The sequence below is a fragment of the Chelonoidis abingdonii genome, chromosome 1, assembly GCF_003597395.2.
Source record: "Chelonoidis abingdonii isolate Lonesome George chromosome 1, CheloAbing_2.0, whole genome shotgun sequence".
NCBI lineage: Eukaryota > Metazoa > Chordata > Testudines > Testudinidae > Chelonoidis > Chelonoidis abingdonii.
In genome coordinates this window covers 112,969,853-112,990,047 of record NC_133769.1, presented here as the reverse complement: position 1 = coordinate 112,990,047, position 20,195 = coordinate 112,969,853, and the positions used below count along the sequence as shown (strand labels likewise).

General features: G+C 39.8%; 1 protein-coding gene across 1 annotated transcript in view; it reads right to left on the bottom strand.

Moving 5' to 3' along the window:
- SYT10 (synaptotagmin 10) overlaps window positions 1–17,102 on the bottom strand; it is a 48,685-nt gene extending 31,583 nt beyond the window's left edge. The window contains exons 1-2 of the mRNA XM_032796146.2: window positions 16,772–17,102; window positions 5,440–5,797 (exon numbers count right to left, since the gene is read on the bottom strand). Of these exons, the coding sequence (XP_032652037.1) occupies window positions 5,440–5,797; window positions 16,772–16,925 (512 nt within the window). The 5' untranslated portion in view covers window positions 16,926–17,102. The remainder of the gene's footprint in view (window positions 1–5,439; window positions 5,798–16,771) is intronic.
- Window positions 17,103–20,195: the final 3,093 nt, after the last annotated feature.

Here is a 20,195-nt window from a genome sequence, read left to right as displayed (position 1 = left end):
TGCCCTGGGAAGCTCACCCTGGGTCCCTTCCCTACCATTCCCCCTCCCTTGCAGCCCAGCTCGCTCCACCACCGGTGCAATGCTCTGGGCAGCGGGGCTGCGAGCTCTTGCCGGACAGCGCAGCTGCAGATCCGCAGCCTGACCCAGTGCTTTGTGCTCTGTGGTGGTTTGGCTGGCTCCAGTTGGGCGTCACGGCTGCCTGTCCTGTTGCTCTGCATGGTGCAGCTGTTGTGCTGCCAGCCACCGGTGCTCCAGGCAGTGTGGTAAGAGGGCAAGGAGCCGGGGGCGGGGGGTGTTGGATAGAGGGCAGGGGACTTCGGAGAGGTAGTCAGAGGGCAGGGGTCTGGATAGGGGTCGGGGCAGTCAGAGGGTGAGGAACAGGGGTTTGAATGGGGGCAGGAGTTCCCAGGGGGCAGTCAGGAAGGAAAAAGGGGGTTGGATGGGGTGGCGGAGGGCAGTCAGGGAAAAGGGTTCTGGGGGTGGTCAGGGAGAAGGGGTGATTGGATAGGGCAAGGATCCTGGGGGGAACAGTCAGGAATGAGACAGGTTGGATGGGGCAGCGAGGGACAGTCAGGGATGGGGGTTTCAGGGGCTGTCAGGGGTCAGGGATTGGGGGGGTTGGGTGAGACAGAAGCCCCGGGAGGGTCATCAGGGAGGAGAAGCAGAGGGGGGGATCAGATAGGGGGTGGGGGCCAGGCCACGCCTGGCTGTTTGGGGAGGCACAGCCTCCACTAATCGGCCTTCCATACAATTTTGGAAACCCGATGCGGCCCTCAGGCCAAAATGTTTGCCCGTCCCTGCTTTAAGATCATGGTGACTCAGTTCCTCATCTGTAAAATGGGAGTTGGGGTGGGTTTTGATAATACTTCTTTTCTCTCAAACTTTATCTATCTTGTCCAGTTAGATTGTAAGCTTTTCAGGGCCTCTTTGTATAATGGGGCTTCATTTTCATTTGGGACCTCTAGGCATTACTGTCATACAAATAATAAAGAGTAATAATTTGGCCTTTGGCCTTAGAGTTTACTTAACCCAATATAGGATTATTAACTTGCACAGAGAAAGCACATTCATGTTATAAACTAATTATAAAATAATGAATAGTATAGAGCAGACAGTTTGGATACTCTTATTTCTCCTTCTGTATGATACAAGGATATGGGGACATGCAATGAACTTGTAAGGCAGTAAGTTAGTCTGTTAGTGGTTGCTCCCGCCATTAAGCATAAGGGTTTCTTTCTCTTATTTTTAATCATATCTAATATAACTAAGATGTTCTAATTATCTAAATAAATGTCTAGTCCTTTTTTCAATCCTAGACTCGTAGTCTGAATTCTACTGTGGTAATTAGTTCCATAGGTCAATTTTGCCCTGCATTTTTTTCCCATTTGATCAGCTTTTAATTTGTCACCTTTCAGTTTTGTTGAAAATTCCCTTGGTCTTGTATTATAAGCAAGAGTAAATAAATGCACTGAATTTACCATGAATTATTTTGTGTACTTCTATTATTTCCCCTCATTCCTCTCCTCTCTAAACTGAACTGTCCAGTCTTTTCAATATCTCCTCATAGCAAAGTCTCTCCATGCTCCTAAAGATTTTTGTTTCTGCCTCTGGAACTCTTCTATTTTTGCTATCTCTGTGTTGACTATAGTGGGAATTCTGAGCTCAACATCTCTGAAAATCTGTTTGTACGCATGTCAACTTGGGCACCCAAAAATGGAAGGATCCAAAGTTAGAAGCTACCTTTGCAGATTTGGCTCAGTGACTTTCTCAGTGTCACACAGTGAGTTAGTGGCAGAGTTAAAAATGGAATCTGAGTCTCCTCATAGTCTTACATTCACTCCACGAGGCAGTAGCTGCCTCCTGCAGATTTCAGCTGCCCCTTTCCTTTCTCTAGTTTGATTAATTTCTTAAAAAGTAAATAATCTCTACTGCAAAAGCTACTTTAAATTTAACTCCTATTTAGTTAATCTCAGCAGATGAGATGGAGGAAGAAAAGCAGAGGAAAGAAAGAAGCTGGGCTGAAGTGGGATTGATTTGGGAGTGTCACAAAGGAGGAAAGAGGAACTTAATATTTTCCACCATGAGACCAACTTCTCTTTTAGAGATGCTATGGATTGTACTTCTGGACAGTTCAATTCTCACCTGCTGTTATAGCAAATTAAATCAAGGGCTGTTTAATAAGCCCAGTTTAGATTTTTCAGTAGTTAAACTAAAGTTGCAAAAGGTCAGAGGGCCACAAACTGCTTCTGAAAGGACTTCTGGCATCCTGGGGAAGAAAGAGACCAAACAATTCAAGAACTTTTTTAAAAGATGAAGTTAGATGAAATTTGTTAGAAAACAAATGTAGGTAAGGGTGTTTGTAACTTACGTCGCACTAAGAACCCCAGAATGGATGGCTATGTTACAATAAATAGCTCAAAATGATTTTTAAAAAGTTGTTTTTTGCTTTCTGAAAATGTAAATTGTTCCTGGGCTGCTAGTGAGTGTAGTTCTCAAGTGGATGAAAGTACAAAGCCAAAATATACCCAAGAGGTGCAACAGTGGCGCAGAAATGTTCATCCTGTTATAGTTTACTGCTTAATTGGGATCAAGACACTGAAGAGTGACTTTTTTTAATATGCCAACCTTCTTCATAGTATTATAAACTATGACAATGATATAAAATGTTCCAGTTAAGCTGAGAAACATCATTTTCCTGAACACGTCTCTGTGTTAAAAATACTATCCAGAAATTTTGATCAGACACATTGTTAGGTTTTGAATAATTTATTATATGATTATAGTTATAATTAGTTAATATCAGGCAGTTTGTTTTTATTAATAATTAACTAATGCGAGAAGACCAAAAATGTATCTCACTTGCATGATAGACTCCAGTCCAGATCCTCTGCTCTAAATCTAAGTTCAGCATAAGTAATAGAGGATATTAAGGGTTGGTTACACTCCCTAATTCTATGCTCCAGTACAGGTTAGAGAAGCCTAGGAGCTACTCTAACTTTAGCCACCTGGCAAACTTTACTGATTGGCTATGCTCAGTTGGCAGATGGTCTGAGTGCAATACATTCTGGTCATTTTCTGTTGTGACATGCCCTTGCTGAATAGTGCTTCTGCTGAGAGTGGTGTAGAAGCCAGCTACACCACTTCTGTGCCTGCTAGGGACTTTCCTACCACTACAGATATTCCAATAAGGAAGCTGTAGCCAGATTCTCAGAGTGACACAAAAGGGACTGAGCAATCCAGAGAATTGACCTTTGTGTTTGCTCTCCTGACATATAAAGTTTTGGATCATGATAATTACACTACTGAATGTGAGAGGTTCAAGGAGCAGTAGGCAAACAGCAATATGAGACCAGTGTAGGTATGGGGAAAAGGTATTTGTAAATACAGAATGGACCATGTGGGAGGCTACTGTGAAACTTTTATGGGGGATCTGATTCTAAAAAAACACAAGAAAGTATTTTGTATGATAGACACTCAGCTTTGAGGGGAACCCTAAAAGGGCTATGTCTCCAAAGATCCTACTGTCAAATGGCAGCTCCAAAGCCAGGAGAGATGAAAGGCTGATCTGAGTGAAGTTTTTCCCTTGATAATCTGGAATGAGCAAGAGAGAAAGACCCCCTGGAAACACTACCAGCTGATACCAGTGAGAAGAGGAGAAATCACTGCTTATACTCCTTAAGATTGTCCCCAACTCCAAGACTTTTTATGGTTTTAGGGTCTGATCCAATACCCATCAGAAATCTACAGGAATACTTCCATGGACTTGAATGGGCTTTGGATCAGGATCCTGGGAGCTGTTTCCTTTCCTATATGATACCACACATAGTACTTGGGTTTGTTTTGCAGCTAGATATTTCTTCTATCTATTCATTGACTGATGTTTCTTGGAGGTTTACACTACCTGATGGAGATTTTGGGGCATGAGAAGTGATGGCATGGACAAGAACCTTCCACTTAATATCAAACTATTCTATGTAATATTCTCGTCATGTTAAATGATACCAACTTTGGTCGCTCTCTGGCCAGAATGACAGTTATGATTTCATGGATGTCTCTCCAGCATTTTAAAAATGTTTCATGTAACAAATCAGATTCTGTGCTCCGCCACTTAGGAAGTAGAGCACTGGACTTGGAGCCCAGACAAAGTGGGAGAAAAAGACGGCTTTAAGCCATCTGTGCACCTTCCTAATTCAAGGATGTTTAAGAGGATTGTGCAGTTCCTGGTGTGAGTGAGACCTTCCCCAAGGAATGTTTTGATTTATGACAGCCTTACATCGCTGCTTCACAGCCTGGAACAGTAGTAGAACAAAGCACTCCAGCCACTCACCGTCCCATTCACAATACTCTCCCAGCAAATCCCTATGCACAGGAGGTCAATATAAGGTTTTTTATGTACATATATACTGGGCATAAAGAGGCCACTGTGGGGGACAGATTCTGTCTCAAGATGTCATCTTCAACATTTGCCTGAACTGTTCATGTGTTTTTGCTTCAGTTTCAAGTGTACATAGTACAAATTATTTATTGAGCAAAAATGAAATACTTTATATTTAGCATTTATTAGTTTCATTTATGTCATGATTCACAGCATATCTCTTCCCAGTTTTCATTCTCCCTGTGTCTAAAAAACATTGCTAAATTATTTCAGATGTAGTGAGGTTGTATTTCACTGTTTAAATGTCTCCTGTGCATTAAATACTTAAGTCACAAAAAATTCTTTGATACTATAGGTACTGCTACGTGTCACAGTATATCTTTAGTTCACCGCATATTGACATAATCCAGTACTTGAGATGGACAAACAGTTGGTATTCTCTAAATTGTACCAGGGTTTTCGAAGCTGGTTCAGATTTATTAAAAAAAATCCCTGTGTTATAGGTGTAATGTATTAGGAATATTCCACAAAGAGGTATATTTTGTTGAGTGTGGAATTTTTAATCCTTTTAAAATGTCAATCCACATCTTAAAGAAATGTGCATCAATCACATGTTTGTAATATATTTTCTGAGTCAAATTTTCAGTTGAAGGAGCTGTAAAAATATGCATACCGATTGTACCTGAAAGCTGAAGATGTCCTATATGCTTGCCTGGCTCTGGCAAATTGCCGTAAAAGATCCTTCCTTAATAAAAGTTTGTATGGAAATGTGTCACAAGTACAAATACATATTTAAGTACAATAGCGACAGACATAGACTTGATCTTTGCATTTATAAAAAATGAAATAATTTAATTTAAATATTCATTTTTGAGAGAGTGTTCATTATGGCTGTTTACTGAAAACTGCAAAAATGTTGATGCTTTGGCTTAATATGACTATTTTACCGAAAACTTGTAAGCACTGGTCTGAGAATGCTCCAATTTTGAGGCCTTAATTCACAACAAAATGCTATGGCTCTTATCTTTACTCTATAAATTGCCATAAAATTGAGTTTTCCTTACCTTGATGAGGATGCAGGCTCAGTGATCTGTCTCTGCATGCGTGCATGTTTAATTAGATGTTCTTTCAATGCATTCTGGACTGCGGCGGGAATATCAGGTGAAGTGTGGCTAATTTTCATTGCAGCCTCAAGTACCTTCACGGAAGGTTTCCCATTTTCTTTAATTTCTTTTTTCTCGTTGGTTTCGAAAACCTCAGCAGGAGCACTACAGGTGCTTTGAGGGATATTACTGGTATTAGAAATAAGAGGTTTGCTTCTCCAGCATGGCCAACACAACTTCCAAAAGACAAATAGCGAGACTACCAGCAAGGCAAGCCCACAGAAGCTGACGACTACTGCTAGCAGACTGACTGAGATGTCTGCAAACAATCAAAAACAAAGATCATCAAGACAGTCAAATACAGAGAAAAAGAAACATGACATAACTAAGGAAGCAGAAAGTTTTAGATATTTCTCTTGTATAGAGCTTTCAGGATATGATAGATGAACATTTTCACTCTTGCAGATATCTAAAAAATATACATTTTTCAAGTTTTATCCACTAATAACAATTTAACTAAAATTCTATTAGTTATTGCTTTGTTGCTCAACCAATGGCCAGTTTCAGCCAGTCTTACTCACCCTAAAATGAATAGGTGTACATGAGGAGTCAAGTACTAATCATTGAGAGGAAGCATAGCCTGTCTTTCCATTGATTTTAGTGGGCTTTGGGTTAGGCCCTTGGGTTAGGCCCTGGCAAGAACTTCAGTGGAGTAAAACCAAAAATGTATCTGACTCAAAAAATTAAATCATAGAAGTTATCTTCTATGAGTACACATTAATATAGATCATCATATGAACCCTGGCAGATATATACAGTTGTTCAGCATCTTCCAAACTTTAGTCACGTTAGGAAACAGGATTCAGCTGTTCTCTTTTTTTTAACAAATATAGAGATATGACCAGCACAGGCTAACATCCAAAAGCTGCTCAGATCAAGATGGCATTTAGTATGGTGGTACGTGGAGTCTCCATGGGCTATCCCTCTGTACTGAAAATGAGACTCTCCACAAAGCAAATTGTAGACCATGTGCTGCACTTTAGCTACCCCTGCTATCTTGCATTTGATTTGGCCTGTCACCATGGGTGAACATGTCCAATGACATTACCAAAGCAAATAAAACAGATTTCATCTCTCTCAACTTTGTGAACAGATTCAGATTTCAGGGGAAGGCTGACCTTTTGTAGTGCCAGTAGGAGTCCTGATTAGGAGTGTTGTTATATGAGACACACTTCAGTTAGATTTTTTTCAGTACCATGTTATATTAAAAAATATAGACTTAAAAATTCTCAAACTCCTTTTCTTTTGAAAAGCGCCTTTCATATGTTTTAAAATTATTCAATCGCCTCAATTAAATCTTGTGGAGAATTCTTGTCCCTTAAGCAATTGCTGCTACTGCTTGTTACAACAAGGGTTGACAGATCTACAGCTAATACTTTGCATCCAAAGCTTCAGGCTCCATGCAGCTAAAATGAACCAGCTGAGAAGCACATTGAGCACTTTAAATACAAGTTTGCTAAAAAATCACGGAAAGAAAAAAATCTTTGAACTACACAGTGGTTCTATGAAATGGTACGTAGCTCATTCTTTCCTTAGGGGGATTAGAAGTACAGTTGAAATTTGAGAAGTTTGTTTTTTTAAAGATTATCATTATGATTTCCAGATACATATCTTTCAACAATAAATATTGAGCTCATTGTCCATACACCATGAAAAGGGATAACAAACAGTAATAAAAGAAAAAAAAGAAAGGTTTAGAGCTTTGAGCAAATTGGAAAGGCTCAGAAAAACCTTGGGGTTTATACTAAGCCAAATCAAGATAAAAAGTGTTCTTAAAAATATAAAAGCAGAACATTCTTTTGCGAGGAGACTGTACGGTTTGGCCAATGTACATGGTAGAGGGGCATTTCTGGCATATGATGGCATATATCACATTGGTAGACCTGCAGGTGAATGCAAAAGAATAAATGGACACAAATCAGACATCAAGAATTGTAACATTCAAAAACCAGTAGAGCACTTCAATCTCCCTAGACACTCAATAACAGACTTAAAAGTGGCCATTCTTCAACAAAGAAAATTCAAAAACAGATTTCAGTGAAAAACTGTAGAACTGGAATTAATTTACAAACTGGACACCATCAAATTAGGCCTGAATAAAGACTGGGAGTGGCTAGGTCACTACAAAAAGCAATTTTCCCTCTGTTGATACTCACACCTTCTTGTCAACTGTTGGGGATAGGCTACATCCACCCTGTTTGAATTGGCCTCGTTAGCACTGACCCCTTAACTTGGTAAGGTAACTTCCATCTTTTCCTGTGCTGTAATATATATACCTGCCTACTGTTATTTTTTACTCCATGCACCCAGTGAAGTGGGTTTTAGCCCATGAAAGCTTATGGCCAAATAAATTTGTTAGTCTCTAATGTGCTACAGGGATGCCTCGTTGTTTTTGCTGAACAGACTAACCTGGCTATCCCTCTGAAATTTCAATGAGAATCATTCATTGTAGGGCCAGAAGGGACCATTAGATCTTCTGTCTAGTCTGATCTCTGGTATTTCACAGGCCATTCAGTTTCAGTAACTAATTTGAATTTGTCTGGCTTCAGCTTCCAGCCATAGGTTCTTGTTATGCCTTTCTCCACTAGAGTAAAGAGGTCCATCATTTTCTATCCATGAAAGTAGTTATACACTGTAATCAAGTCGTTTCTCAATCTTTTTGATAAATTAAACAGATTGAGTTTTATGTAGAGAGGGGTGGGAGATGGTTCCCCATCCCAGACTGTGATGAACTTACCCCAAAATTTGCATTAGCCTCCCCCGCATAACCTCTTCTCCCACTGCAAAGGTCAAATGTTACACAGTAGTAAGGGAGGCATGGGGCGCTAAGTCTGCTGTGAAAAGTGATATTTGCATGTTTGTTAATATCACTTTTCACAGCTTCCCAGCTAGCTAACAAGTTTGCTGCAAAGAGTGATATTGACAAAGTTTCTTTGCAACACCCCTCCTGTCTTAAACAGTAATTATATAAAAAAAATTCTGTTTATAACATTAATTTGATAAAATGTGTTTTGGTCTTAATTTAAAAGCAATGTGAAAATGTAAATTTATTTTAAACAGTAGAATTATAAATGTAGCATTTAAAATAGGGTTAATATAAAAATGTGTTTTAATTTCTAAGCAGTGGGGGGCACACTCAAAGACTTGCGGTGAGAAGGAAGTCGCCAGTACAAAAAGTTTGAGAACCACTGGTCTAGATAATAGTTAGTCCTGCTTCAGTGCAAGAGATTGGACCAGATGTCCTATCGAGGTCCCTTCCAGTATTACATTACTATAATTCTAGGCTACTGTAGGTATGGCCTGTATTCTTTCCTCCTTGATGTATGATCTTGCATTTGGCTGTACTAAAACACATTTTGTTTGAACATGTCCAGATTACCAGGAGAACCAGGTGGCTCTGTCTGACTGTCCTGTCCTCATCACTATTTACCATTCCACTAGTCTGTGCCATCCTCCAATTTTAACAGCCGTTATATTTATTTCCAAATCATTGATAAAAATGGTGAATATTGTCAAACCTAAACCCAGAAGAATCCCTTTAGAAATACCGACATTCAATGACAATTCCCCAGTACTACTTTTTTGAGCTCCCTTATTAGGAACAAGAGAAAGTTTAGTTATTTGAATAGGTGGATGGAATCACAAATAAAAAGCAGTCATACAATTGTACAAATCCTTTCCTTTGAAGCTCTTGATAAAATCCAACACGTGAGTTATTGGTCTTAGCCAGAAGCAGTGGCTTTTCTAATACTTCAACTTTTCTGTGAAGGAAAACACTTTTTAAATCAAGGCTCCCACTCACAACTTAGTACTAGCCTCTTTAGTTTTAACAGCTTTAAATTGTAAATATTTTAAATGTTTTTCTCATCTATTTCAGATTTTTTCTAATTCTAATAACTTTACAGGAAATATATCCAATCATGTTAACCCAAAAGAATCAAATCAGACTTCTAAACCCTCAACAGAAAGAAAAAAAATATATGAGAGGTAATTTTAGGAGTATTTGAAATATACACAATGGTTTCACATGCTGTAATGGTACCATAAAATCTTGTAATTAATAACAATGCAGTTTTGCATTTCCTAGGAAGTTGAGCAGCAAATTCATTCCCCAAATACTGAAATTATTGCTATAAATCTAAATATCATAGAAGATAACAAAAAGTACAGATAGTACTAGCTCACTTCCTCAGTTCTGATGGTCACTCAATCATTAGTATTAATTTTAAAATTACCCTGCTGTCAGATTAAGCCAGAATTCATTCAAGCCCAACTGTGGAATAGTATTAAACCTGAGCTTTCCAAGTCCTATGTATCAGACTTGAAATGTCACCTATAATGTCTTTTTCACAGAAAGTTTGATTTGATAAGAGAAAATATCAAGAGACATTTCTTCAGACAGGAGTCTCTTTGCATGCCCATCAAGGAAGTTTAGTACTTAAGGCTGAATCTGTCAACAGGAATGGATTGCATTCCCTATATGTCAATAGTGTGCTATTTGTCCCTAACTAAGACTTAAAGATAGGGACAAATTAAGAGCCTAATTTAATTTTTGGATGCAGATGGATGTACATTATTTCTGTTATGGCAAGTCATGGGTGTCCGTATTCTGAGATGGCTGCTCTAACCTGCTCTGGGTTTGAAGATGGGTCAGGAAATCAGGGACCTGTAACCAGCTCCCTAATAGCCCTCTCCACCCAGCTGCATTCAGCCATTTATCTTCAATGGTATCTAGAACAGGACTTCTCAATTTTTGTTCTTATTCTTCACAATATCTTATAAGTGCTGTGAATTGCATTTAATATTCCTGTCCTCATGTTGTGCTGTATTAAAACTATGGTGAAAACATGTCCAGATTGAAGTCAATCACAAATCTCCTATTGACTTCAGGATAGGGCCAGGATTTCACCTAGAGTATTTTTTGTACAGCATCCAATCATTTGCCATGATTTCATCTCCACGAGCTAATAAGAGTTTATGACGAAAGTACCTGTCATTTTTCTGTTGGTTTTCCAATTAAAATGACTCCTTCAAGCTGTTGTATCATTGGGCCATTTTGTATTTCTCATTTGAATTTGTCACATTTATTTTTGGAAATGCAGAGTCCCTGAGTAGTATTTACTTCAAATTCTTCTTCCTCTAGCTTCTGGCTTTCACTGTTTATAGGTGCCCTTGAAAATACATCCACTACGAAAAGCTCATTATCAGCCAGTATTTCACATTAAAAAAGTACTCTAGAAATTTCATGATCATTTTCTGGATTCTAGGTTATGCTTTGCACAATAATTTCTGTAACAGACCATCCAACAATTTATGGTCCATATTGACTTCAGTTGATTTCAGCTCATAAAATCATCCATTACCAAACATACTGCCTGCATTTCCTTTTCAATCTGAAAGCAGTTTGGTTATATTTCAGTGCTTTGGAAACATACCTCACTGCGTGGCTATCTTATAGAAGGACAGTGCTCAACTCATGTGAGTTTGCACTGAGACCCATGGGTCTTTGTTAATCTCAATTACAGTGTTTCTAGAACTTTTATTTAAGTGCCCCAAATTTCTCTTTTGCTAATCAGCCAAGTGCCATTCAGTACTATCCACAGGCATCACTCTGAGTGTAGCATTTAATTATGACAAATTAGATCACCTTAGTAGGATTTTCCATTTGTACAACTGCCTGGATACAATCAAACTCCATTGTAAGTGAGCATGAGTCCTATACAACTAACCTCATTTAGACTAAATCTAGCATGTTTGCTGTTTAATTTAAGATTTTTTTCCTTTGGAAAACTGTGAGACATTACATAATTGTATTGTGATCATTGTGTTAACTATTTCTCCCCCAAATTAGCAAATCATCAACAATTATTTCCACTCCATCCAGACTCCCACAGATTGGAAACATTATACTTTAGTATATCTCAGGAAGCTGAAGGTGTTTTGCAGTTTCTCTAGTAAACTAGACCTGTCAAAATACTTTGCTCACATCCAAAACTGAAAACACTCTTATATTTAGAAATCTAGACAAGACCTCCTTGGCAGTTCTCATACACTAATACTCACATTTGATGGGCTTACTCAAATCTTTTGACTCTGTTCAAATTTGCTTGTTTTTTATTCCAGTGGCCATACTGTTAACCCACTCTGTTGGCATCTGAATTTGCTCAATAAGTACTTTTATGTTATTGCTCACTGCTAATGGACCTGATGGTTGCACATATTTTTGGTGACACACTGATATATATGAATGTGTGATTCATAACAATCCAGTCATCAAATATATTTCATCCTGAGCAGCAGACAAGTTACATATCCATTTGATCACTGGTATTTTCAGATTGCTCGTCAACCCAAGCACCCACAAGACTTTCCTTTTTCACTGTTTCAGACTCTACTTAACAGTGTGTCTTTATACAGTGTAGTTTATAGGAATTGGGTAATGTCCTATTAAATAGTTTGTGAGTCCTCTAGGATATGTCTACACAGGGATAAAAAAAAAAACCCATGGGTGGCCTGGGTCAGCTGACTCAGATTCGGGTTTGGGCTGGACCCCTGAGCCCTGGGACCCTGGAAATGGTGGAGGGTCCCTGGGCTCAGTCCTTCAGCACATAATACTCATGTGCACGGATCTACATACTGCTGTTTAAATATTCTGTGTTCAAGTATTTAGATATTTAAATATGTTAACATTATTATTTTAAGAACAAATGTGTGTTTGCATTACTTTCCTGGTGTCAGTAAATACTAAATTATGTTTGCTAACAGGGGTTTAATTAGTGCAATTGTTTCTAATTTAATCTGACTGTAAATGCAGTTGATGAGCATCATCTGATGGCAATGGTTTGAAGAGGAAGAAGTGTTTGCAAATAAATGCAAATGCTCCTTCAAGAATCAGTCATGAATTGAAATTTGCATTCACGTTCTAGCTTTGAGAGAAAATATGATCTCAATAAAATTGCATGGTCAAATGCAATAATTGAAGAGAGACCACCACTGACCATTGATTTTCAAGTATAACAGAATACAGAATACGGACATTTAATATAGGTTTTAGTTTGTATGGTCATTCATAAATGGCACTCGCTGTATTAAACAAAATAAAGGCAAAAGCTCAGATAGTGCAAGCAATGTCCTGTATTACCAAATGATGTCTTGCACTGCTAAGAAATACAACCACTCTGTCTGTAGAGACATGGTCACTTTCAAACACAAATTAAGTTATAATACAATTGATAGTAATCTTAATGATCACTGATACTCATGTAGAAGTATACATGGCTGCAGAAAAAGCTTCCCATTCTTCAATGGAGAGATAAAAAAAATGTGTAGGAGGAGGAAATCACTTTTTCATTCATCTCTCTTTGGAGTAAACTGCCTACTACTCCATATTTGGGGTGGTTCATTGATGTGATTTTACCAATATGAGCCAACTAATATGATCTCTTAAGCATCCTATATAACACTCTAATAATTTTGGACTAGATTCTGCCACCCTTACTCATGCTGAGTAGTACCCTATTTGGCAAGTAGTCCCACTGATGTCAGTGGGACTATTTATAAGTACTACTCTCTGAATATGGTACTATATGACAAGAGTGGCAGAACTTAGATATGACTCTCTGACTTTTGGCCTGATCCTGCTGCCTTTCTTCAAATGAAACTCTTCTGTGGTCATGGGCAGATTGTGAACCGCTTACAGTAATGAGCAGCCTCTCACACAAGTAATCCCGATGACCTTAATAGCACTACTCATGGAGTAACTGTTCACCACTGAGAGTTAGGGGTTTGCAGTCCAGCACCCAGTGAGTTTAGTGGAAGTTTTGTCTGAAGAAGAAATGCTGGATCACATCTTTTATCAGTGCATTAGTGGTCTCATTTAATGTAAGGAACAGTTTAAAAATTTTAGTGAGTTTTAAAACACACATCCACATATTTATGAGAAGTGAAGAAAATGTCATACTACAGAAAATAATGCCTTTATTTTAAAACACTCTTTATGATTTTTCATGTGAAGATGCCCTAAGATTCTATAGCTTATTACAATGATGTAGATACACTCAAGACAATGTATTTGCTGAAGAGATGTTAAAATTTTAGCAGGCATTCATCAGACGGATGACATATAATCTAATATCCTTATAATTTAGAAAATACATTCTCTAGCATTATTTTTATGTAAGATATGTTTCTAGGAATCTTATGAACAAGCAATTTTATATTCTTACCTCAGCCACTTTTACTTCATGACAAATTGTTATTGCTGCAGAATATAAAATTTAAAATCCCAGGCCTTTTGGCAGTTGCAAGTTGGTTAAGCATTACAAATTTAAAATACTGATACGATTGTTGGTTTTGAAGAAATGCTAAAAATTAAGGTATGCAATCTAATATCAAAACAGGTGCTGAATTTAAATGTATAAACATAATTTGCCTTATCAGTACCTTGGAGAGCTCCTTTGTAACTTTCATACCTTATTCCTTTATATTACATTTATGTTTGTTATAATAAAATTAATAATGACCCTCAAAAATGAATATACAGTGCACAAGGTGCTCTTTTACTATAAGTAAAGCAACCCTACTGGAAGATTTTGAAGCTCAACACCAACTACATCTCCATTTGATATGATTCAATCTGGATCAAGATAATTAACATATGCTTGATTATAACAAATATGCTAAAATATACTATATTTACTTAAAAATGCTAGTAGGAATACTGTGTAGTTCAACCAAATGAAAAATAATCAGTCACATCCACCAGCAACACTTCTGCATACCCAATCTATTAATCTGTCCACCCATTTACAGCGTGTAATATATTGTATGTATTCCTCCCGCACACAGACACGTTGAAATACACACAACCACCCCCCAATCGATGCAGATAAACTTCCTGCTGGATTCTGTTCCTACTGAAAACTTTGGGACTTTTGCCACAACTCCAGTAGCAGCAGAATCATTTCCTTTGTTCTTGCCTCGGGTAAATAACCACATAAAATGATCCAGAGGCGCCAGCTAGCGTTAACTTGGTCAGGGAGATTTCATTATGGATCCCTATATTCAAGCTGTGTAAATGCACCTTAGAATAAAACTTGGCACACGGTGCCTTAGCCTATGAGAAAGAACTGGAAGGGTGGTTGTTGTTATGGGTTGTTTTGTTTTTGTCAATAGGAGTTGGAAATAAATTAGATCCTCATTCCTCTTTCTAACTGAGGAGTTGCTCTGTTCTGAGGTGGGATTGTTGAGTGCTATAAAACTCCACCCTACTGCTGAATATGCACTAAAGACTTAGGGCATTAAAAGAAAAAACAAACACAGGTGGGACATTTATACTACTGCTATCGATTTTCACAAAGATTTTTAAACTACCTGTGTATTATTTTTCTCTGTTGTTCAGGTCTCGCCTGCGAGCGCACAAGAATAAAGCACCAAACATGAGCTAATTTTTTAAAGGCTTCCTTTAAAAACATTACCCTAGAAAAGACAACGGAATCGTGTACTATGACAAAGTAAGGTGAAAGAGCTGAAGGGAGCCAGAAACCCCGAGACAATCCAGAAATGAATACGAAACTCATTCCCTAACCTGGATGTGCCTGGGTACAAACAGTAAGTGATCAAACATGGTACCACTTGAGGTGCGTTAACGAGGCAAAGCGAGAAAATTTCACCTTTGATAGATTATCTTGCTTCCGAGGATTTAAATCAGCCCCTTATTTTCTTCAAGTCTTCCCTGATGGGTCCTAGAACAGATCTGACCCCAAAGCACTTCACTGAATCTACAGGTTTCCATTTGTACATGCTCAGCAAACCCGGCTAAGGTAAAATACACATCCTTAACAACAAGCTCTCCCTGAAACGGTGACTCATCCTATGGGACAAATGGAGACTATCTTATTAAAATAACTGTTCCGTTCATTCATAAAACGCCTTGGTGTTGCCAGGCTTTATGGCAGCAACACTTTGCATCGTCATTAAAAGATCGCTGCAACAGCGGGTCATCCAGAAAGAGCCGAAAGTGCACACAAAGATATATCGATGGATTGGTTTGGGGTCCCCCAGGATATTTTTCTCCCATAACTCTAACACGATATGCCTTTTTCATAGTTAAAACTTCAATAGAAATCGGGTGTACACATTAAAAACCATCTAGACACCGTGTTTCTGCTCTGGGAATAGGGTTCTTGTCCATCCCCCTACCCCCCCAGGCCAAATCTTGGGCAATGTTATGCAGAGCAAGCCTTCGTTTGAAGCTCTTCCGATTCACACAACCTATTGACTTGGTGGCTGCCTGATTGAAACCCTGTGCTCGAAATATCGCAAGGAAAAACAAGGGCCACTGGGGAGAACAGAGAAGGGGAGACGTGGGGTAAATCATATATGTACAATAACACTTCCTTTCCCCGGAACATACATTAGTAACCATTGTTTATAACACTGAACCAGCAGCCTGTTCCCCCTCCCTACATCAGTGCAACAGGAGAAAATAGTTCTCCAGTCTTAAGAAAGAAAAATTTCGTTGCAGAACAATGTAAATTCAAGTGTGTGTGTTGGGGGTGGGGGAATAGAAAGGGAGGACGAGCACTAGAAAGAGGGGGAAGGAGACGGGATACAAGGCGGAATATTTCCTATTGCACAAATTGAACCAACTGTTGGGCTTTCACTTTGGGGGGTGAGTCTCTCTCTCTTTCCTCCACTCCCTGTTCCCCGATCCAAGGTCCTGACCCCCTCCCTAAGTATTTTCCTTTCCTTTGTAGTTATTGTCCTCACGCCCCGCAGCATAGCTACAGCAGCAGCCCCTCCGCAAAGCATCGGAACCTCCCCGGGGCTCTGCTCTATAATCATCACCATACATAGCAAATGAGGCTCTTGGGCACCAGCGTTTGCTGTGCTTGTGCTGAGTGCGGTCCTGAGCACTCGAAGAAAAACTGCTTATGGTTTATTGCTATTTGAATGTGGATTCTCTCTCTCTCTCCCCCCCACCCCCACTCCATAGGCAAAGCAAAGAAAAAGTTCAACTTTCCAAACGCCCACACAACCTGTTGCCGCTCCTATTAGTAGATTACCGTCCCACACGCGTTACCCCCTCTTTGCGCTAAGGAAGCGAAGTGGAGGCAAGGAGCAGAGTGAGGGGGATAAGGGGAAAAAAGAAGGTGGTGGAAAGAAGTGGGGGGAACCAGCAGAAGACTAGAGACGAGCAGGAGAGGAGAGCTCAGCAGAGAGTCCACTGTACCTGTGCTGCCTATATCTTGCTTGGTGGTCTCCAAGGGGAAGAAGATGCCTGAACATTTCTCCCGCTCCACCTGGCCCCCCAGGCACAGCTCTGAGATGATCTGCAGCGCCTTGTGACACAGGCTCCCCACACCATCCTCCTTGTGGAAACTCATCTTCTCCTCCTTCTTCTTCTCCTGCCTCCTTCCCTCTCCTCTAAGCCATTGCTTGCCTGGGAAGAGTTTTCTGGATGGCACTAAAAAGCTACCAAGTCACCATCCCCGGAAGGGAAAAAAGAAAGGAAAGGGGAGAGGAAGAGCAGAGAGAGAACCGGTGCAATTGACACGTTGCAAGTGAACTAAGGCTCTCATCAGCGGGGGGGGGGGGGGGGGGGGGGGGGGGGGAGGGAAACAAAATAAGCATCCACTTAGCAACGCCTTTTGTGCCTAGCAGGCTTCGGTAGGCAGCTGTGTCCAATGGCAGCAGAGCGCGGGCGCTTGCCTTGGGAGGGATACAGGTGGCAGCCGCGCCGGGCGGGATGGCAAGGTCCCGGGTGAGTCAGTGTCCTGGCGCGTTCCCAGGGGCTCGCGGAGCGCCTCTCCCCAAGGACACGTCTTGCCTCTGTGCCGCGCCCTGGCACATCCCAGGCACCTTAGGGTTTCACCCGCTTTCCTTCCCCCCACCCAAGCAGGAGCTGGGGAGGCCGGGCCGGGGGTGGGGGTTTGAAAGATGACACTCCCCTTCTTTCCTGGGGGGCGGGAGGGACCCCTTACATGCACAGTCTGAGCTCAGGCATGCAGCACCCGCAGAAGGAATGTTGGCTGGCAGAGGGGCAGACGCAGGCTCCCCCTTGCTCCCAGCTATCAGGTTAGGGTACCGCCACTCCAACAGAAGAGCACACGCTCCACTTTGGAGACGATTCACTGGCATGAATCAATTCATTGTTAGCTCTGGCATGGCCTGGGGACGGCAGGTCACACAAGTGGCAATGGGGACTTGGTAACTTGAGCCAGGCTTGTTAATATTTTGTGTCATTTTGGAGACGTTACAAAAGCACACGCAAAAAAGTAGCTATAAAGGGATAGGACTTGCTCCAAAGCCCACTGCAGTCAATGGGAGCCTTCCCGTTTATTTCAGTGGGGTTTAGATCAGGCTACGGGGCGCGGGGGACGGACAACCTGGTGGCTTACTTCATTAATACTGGTGCTCCTTTAGTCTATGAAAGGCAACCTTTGACGTTCAACAGAGGGCCATGGTGAATGCACAACATAGCAAGAATAGAGAGGACATTGTTTTTTTCGGTTTTGTTTGATATGAAACTCCTTGATTTTCAATTCACACTTGGTAGAACATGCTGAGATTATTTTTTAAACACACTTGTTAATTTGGTAGAATCTTCATTTGCTCAAATGGTATGGACAGTATAGTCTTGCATAACTATCATGCACAGCAATATCAGAGGATTTCACTAACCATATCACCACAGGAGCTCTGGTTTTGTAAGTCTCTCTAAAAGAGAGGCTTTAACTAATTCTTAACTTGTAAACATATTATTAGGCTTGAAACTGTCCAGTTACTAAATAAGTTAACTTCTTACAAGTGCTTCATCACAGATTTAGATGTTCATGATGCTTTGTGCATATTTGATAATTTTTTAAAAAAATCCAACACAGTTTAATGCTCAGTTCAGAGAGTTCAATCATTTTACATAAAAAATCCACAGTTTAGGGGAATTAAGGCTTTATACTATTACATTAATAAACTCCTTAAAAACCACAAAGCATTTTCTATAGTGATGAAATATGTTCTATTTCATGACTTGTGTCTATTTTTCAATGCTATTCATTGTTCATTAGGCACAGGTTGAAAATAATTTTGGTAGCAGTTTGCTTAGTTAAACGGCCACTAGTCTGTTCTAGTTTGCTACTTGGATTCTTGTGCTTCATGAACAAGAACAGTTAACTTGTTCATTATTGAACTTTTTTTCCAGTATGGAATTTTTAATATCTCAATGTCAAGTTAATTTATAATTGATTTCTAATAAAATGCAAAACCAGATAGTATTCCTCCTGCAATTTTTTTATGAATAGACAAGAACATAAATTGTTTAAATATTATACAGTATTTCTATTTTCCATTCTGAAAGTTATATATTTTGAATATAGAGGATATTCATATAAGAATATCATGTAAGAAGTTGTTAAATGAAGGCATATACATTTATGCATATTAATTCATCTACATTTACTTTTTCTGTTTCCTTAGCAAACTTGTGTAAGACTTAGCACACTGTTATACAAGAAAAAAATGTCAGATTTTCTATAATTTCTTTATTTTTCTATGTCCAGATAATTTTCTGGAAACTACATACAGTGTTAAGATTCCTAGCATAGCACATCTGGTCAAAGAACTGTACAATCTTAGATGAAGCTCCATTTAATCTTTATACAGACAAATATATAATGATTAATTAAAATATATTTTAGGGATACAAACTTTATGTACATCTTTCATTAAGAGTGAAGGAAACTATACCCATCAGATTTGAAAACACAAATAATTATTCTTTGTTAGATTTAGAGCTCAGTACTCAAAATATCACACATCACCGTTTAATAATTAAGGAGTCTGTTCACCTCTAAGGGTATGCCTCTGCTGCAATGGAATCCCAGGTCTGTGGGACTGGAACCCAGAGGCTCAGTGTTTGTAAGCCTGTGCTTGAATGTCCGCCCTGAATATTGACCCTAAGGTTAGAATTTCTGGACCTCACACTCACATGTCCATACTGCACTACACAAACCTGAGTCAAACCAGCCTATCCCAGGCTTCCTAGTGCCTTCTCCAGCTGTAACTACTCTAGCCCTTTATGCACAGTGCACTGTGGGACAACTTGACTGTCCATCCTGTGGCACTTTATAGGAAGTTGTCACAGCCTGCCAACACATCCAGCTGAACCTGTCTTTTGGGTCTTTATGCTCCAAGCAACCAGAGCCAGCAACATAGAGGCAATACCATTTGAAGAACTTGTCCTGCTTGTGCTTCCACTCTTGCGTCAGGAAATTGGTATAGCAGACATGAGACTGTGGTGGACATTTTGACAGCATTTTCTAACCTACCAAAGGCAGCTATCAGAAGAGGACAAGGATGATGACAAAACAAACATAGCAGACTTGAACTGACTGATGCTGCTCAAGACTCTTAGTATAGCTGCTGGTGCCCTGATGAAGACCAGTCCTTCTGGAGCAGGGCCACAAGCACAGACTGGTGGGATCACATCACTGTGTGGACCTGGGATGAGCAGCAATGGCTGCAGAACTTTTGCATGAAGAAAGTGACATTTATGGAGTTTTGTGAGCAGCTTGCCCTGATCCTCCAGTGGGAGGACATGTCCACGAGGGTGGCCATGCTGGTCCAGAAACGGGTTGCTATAGCAATTTGGAAGCTGG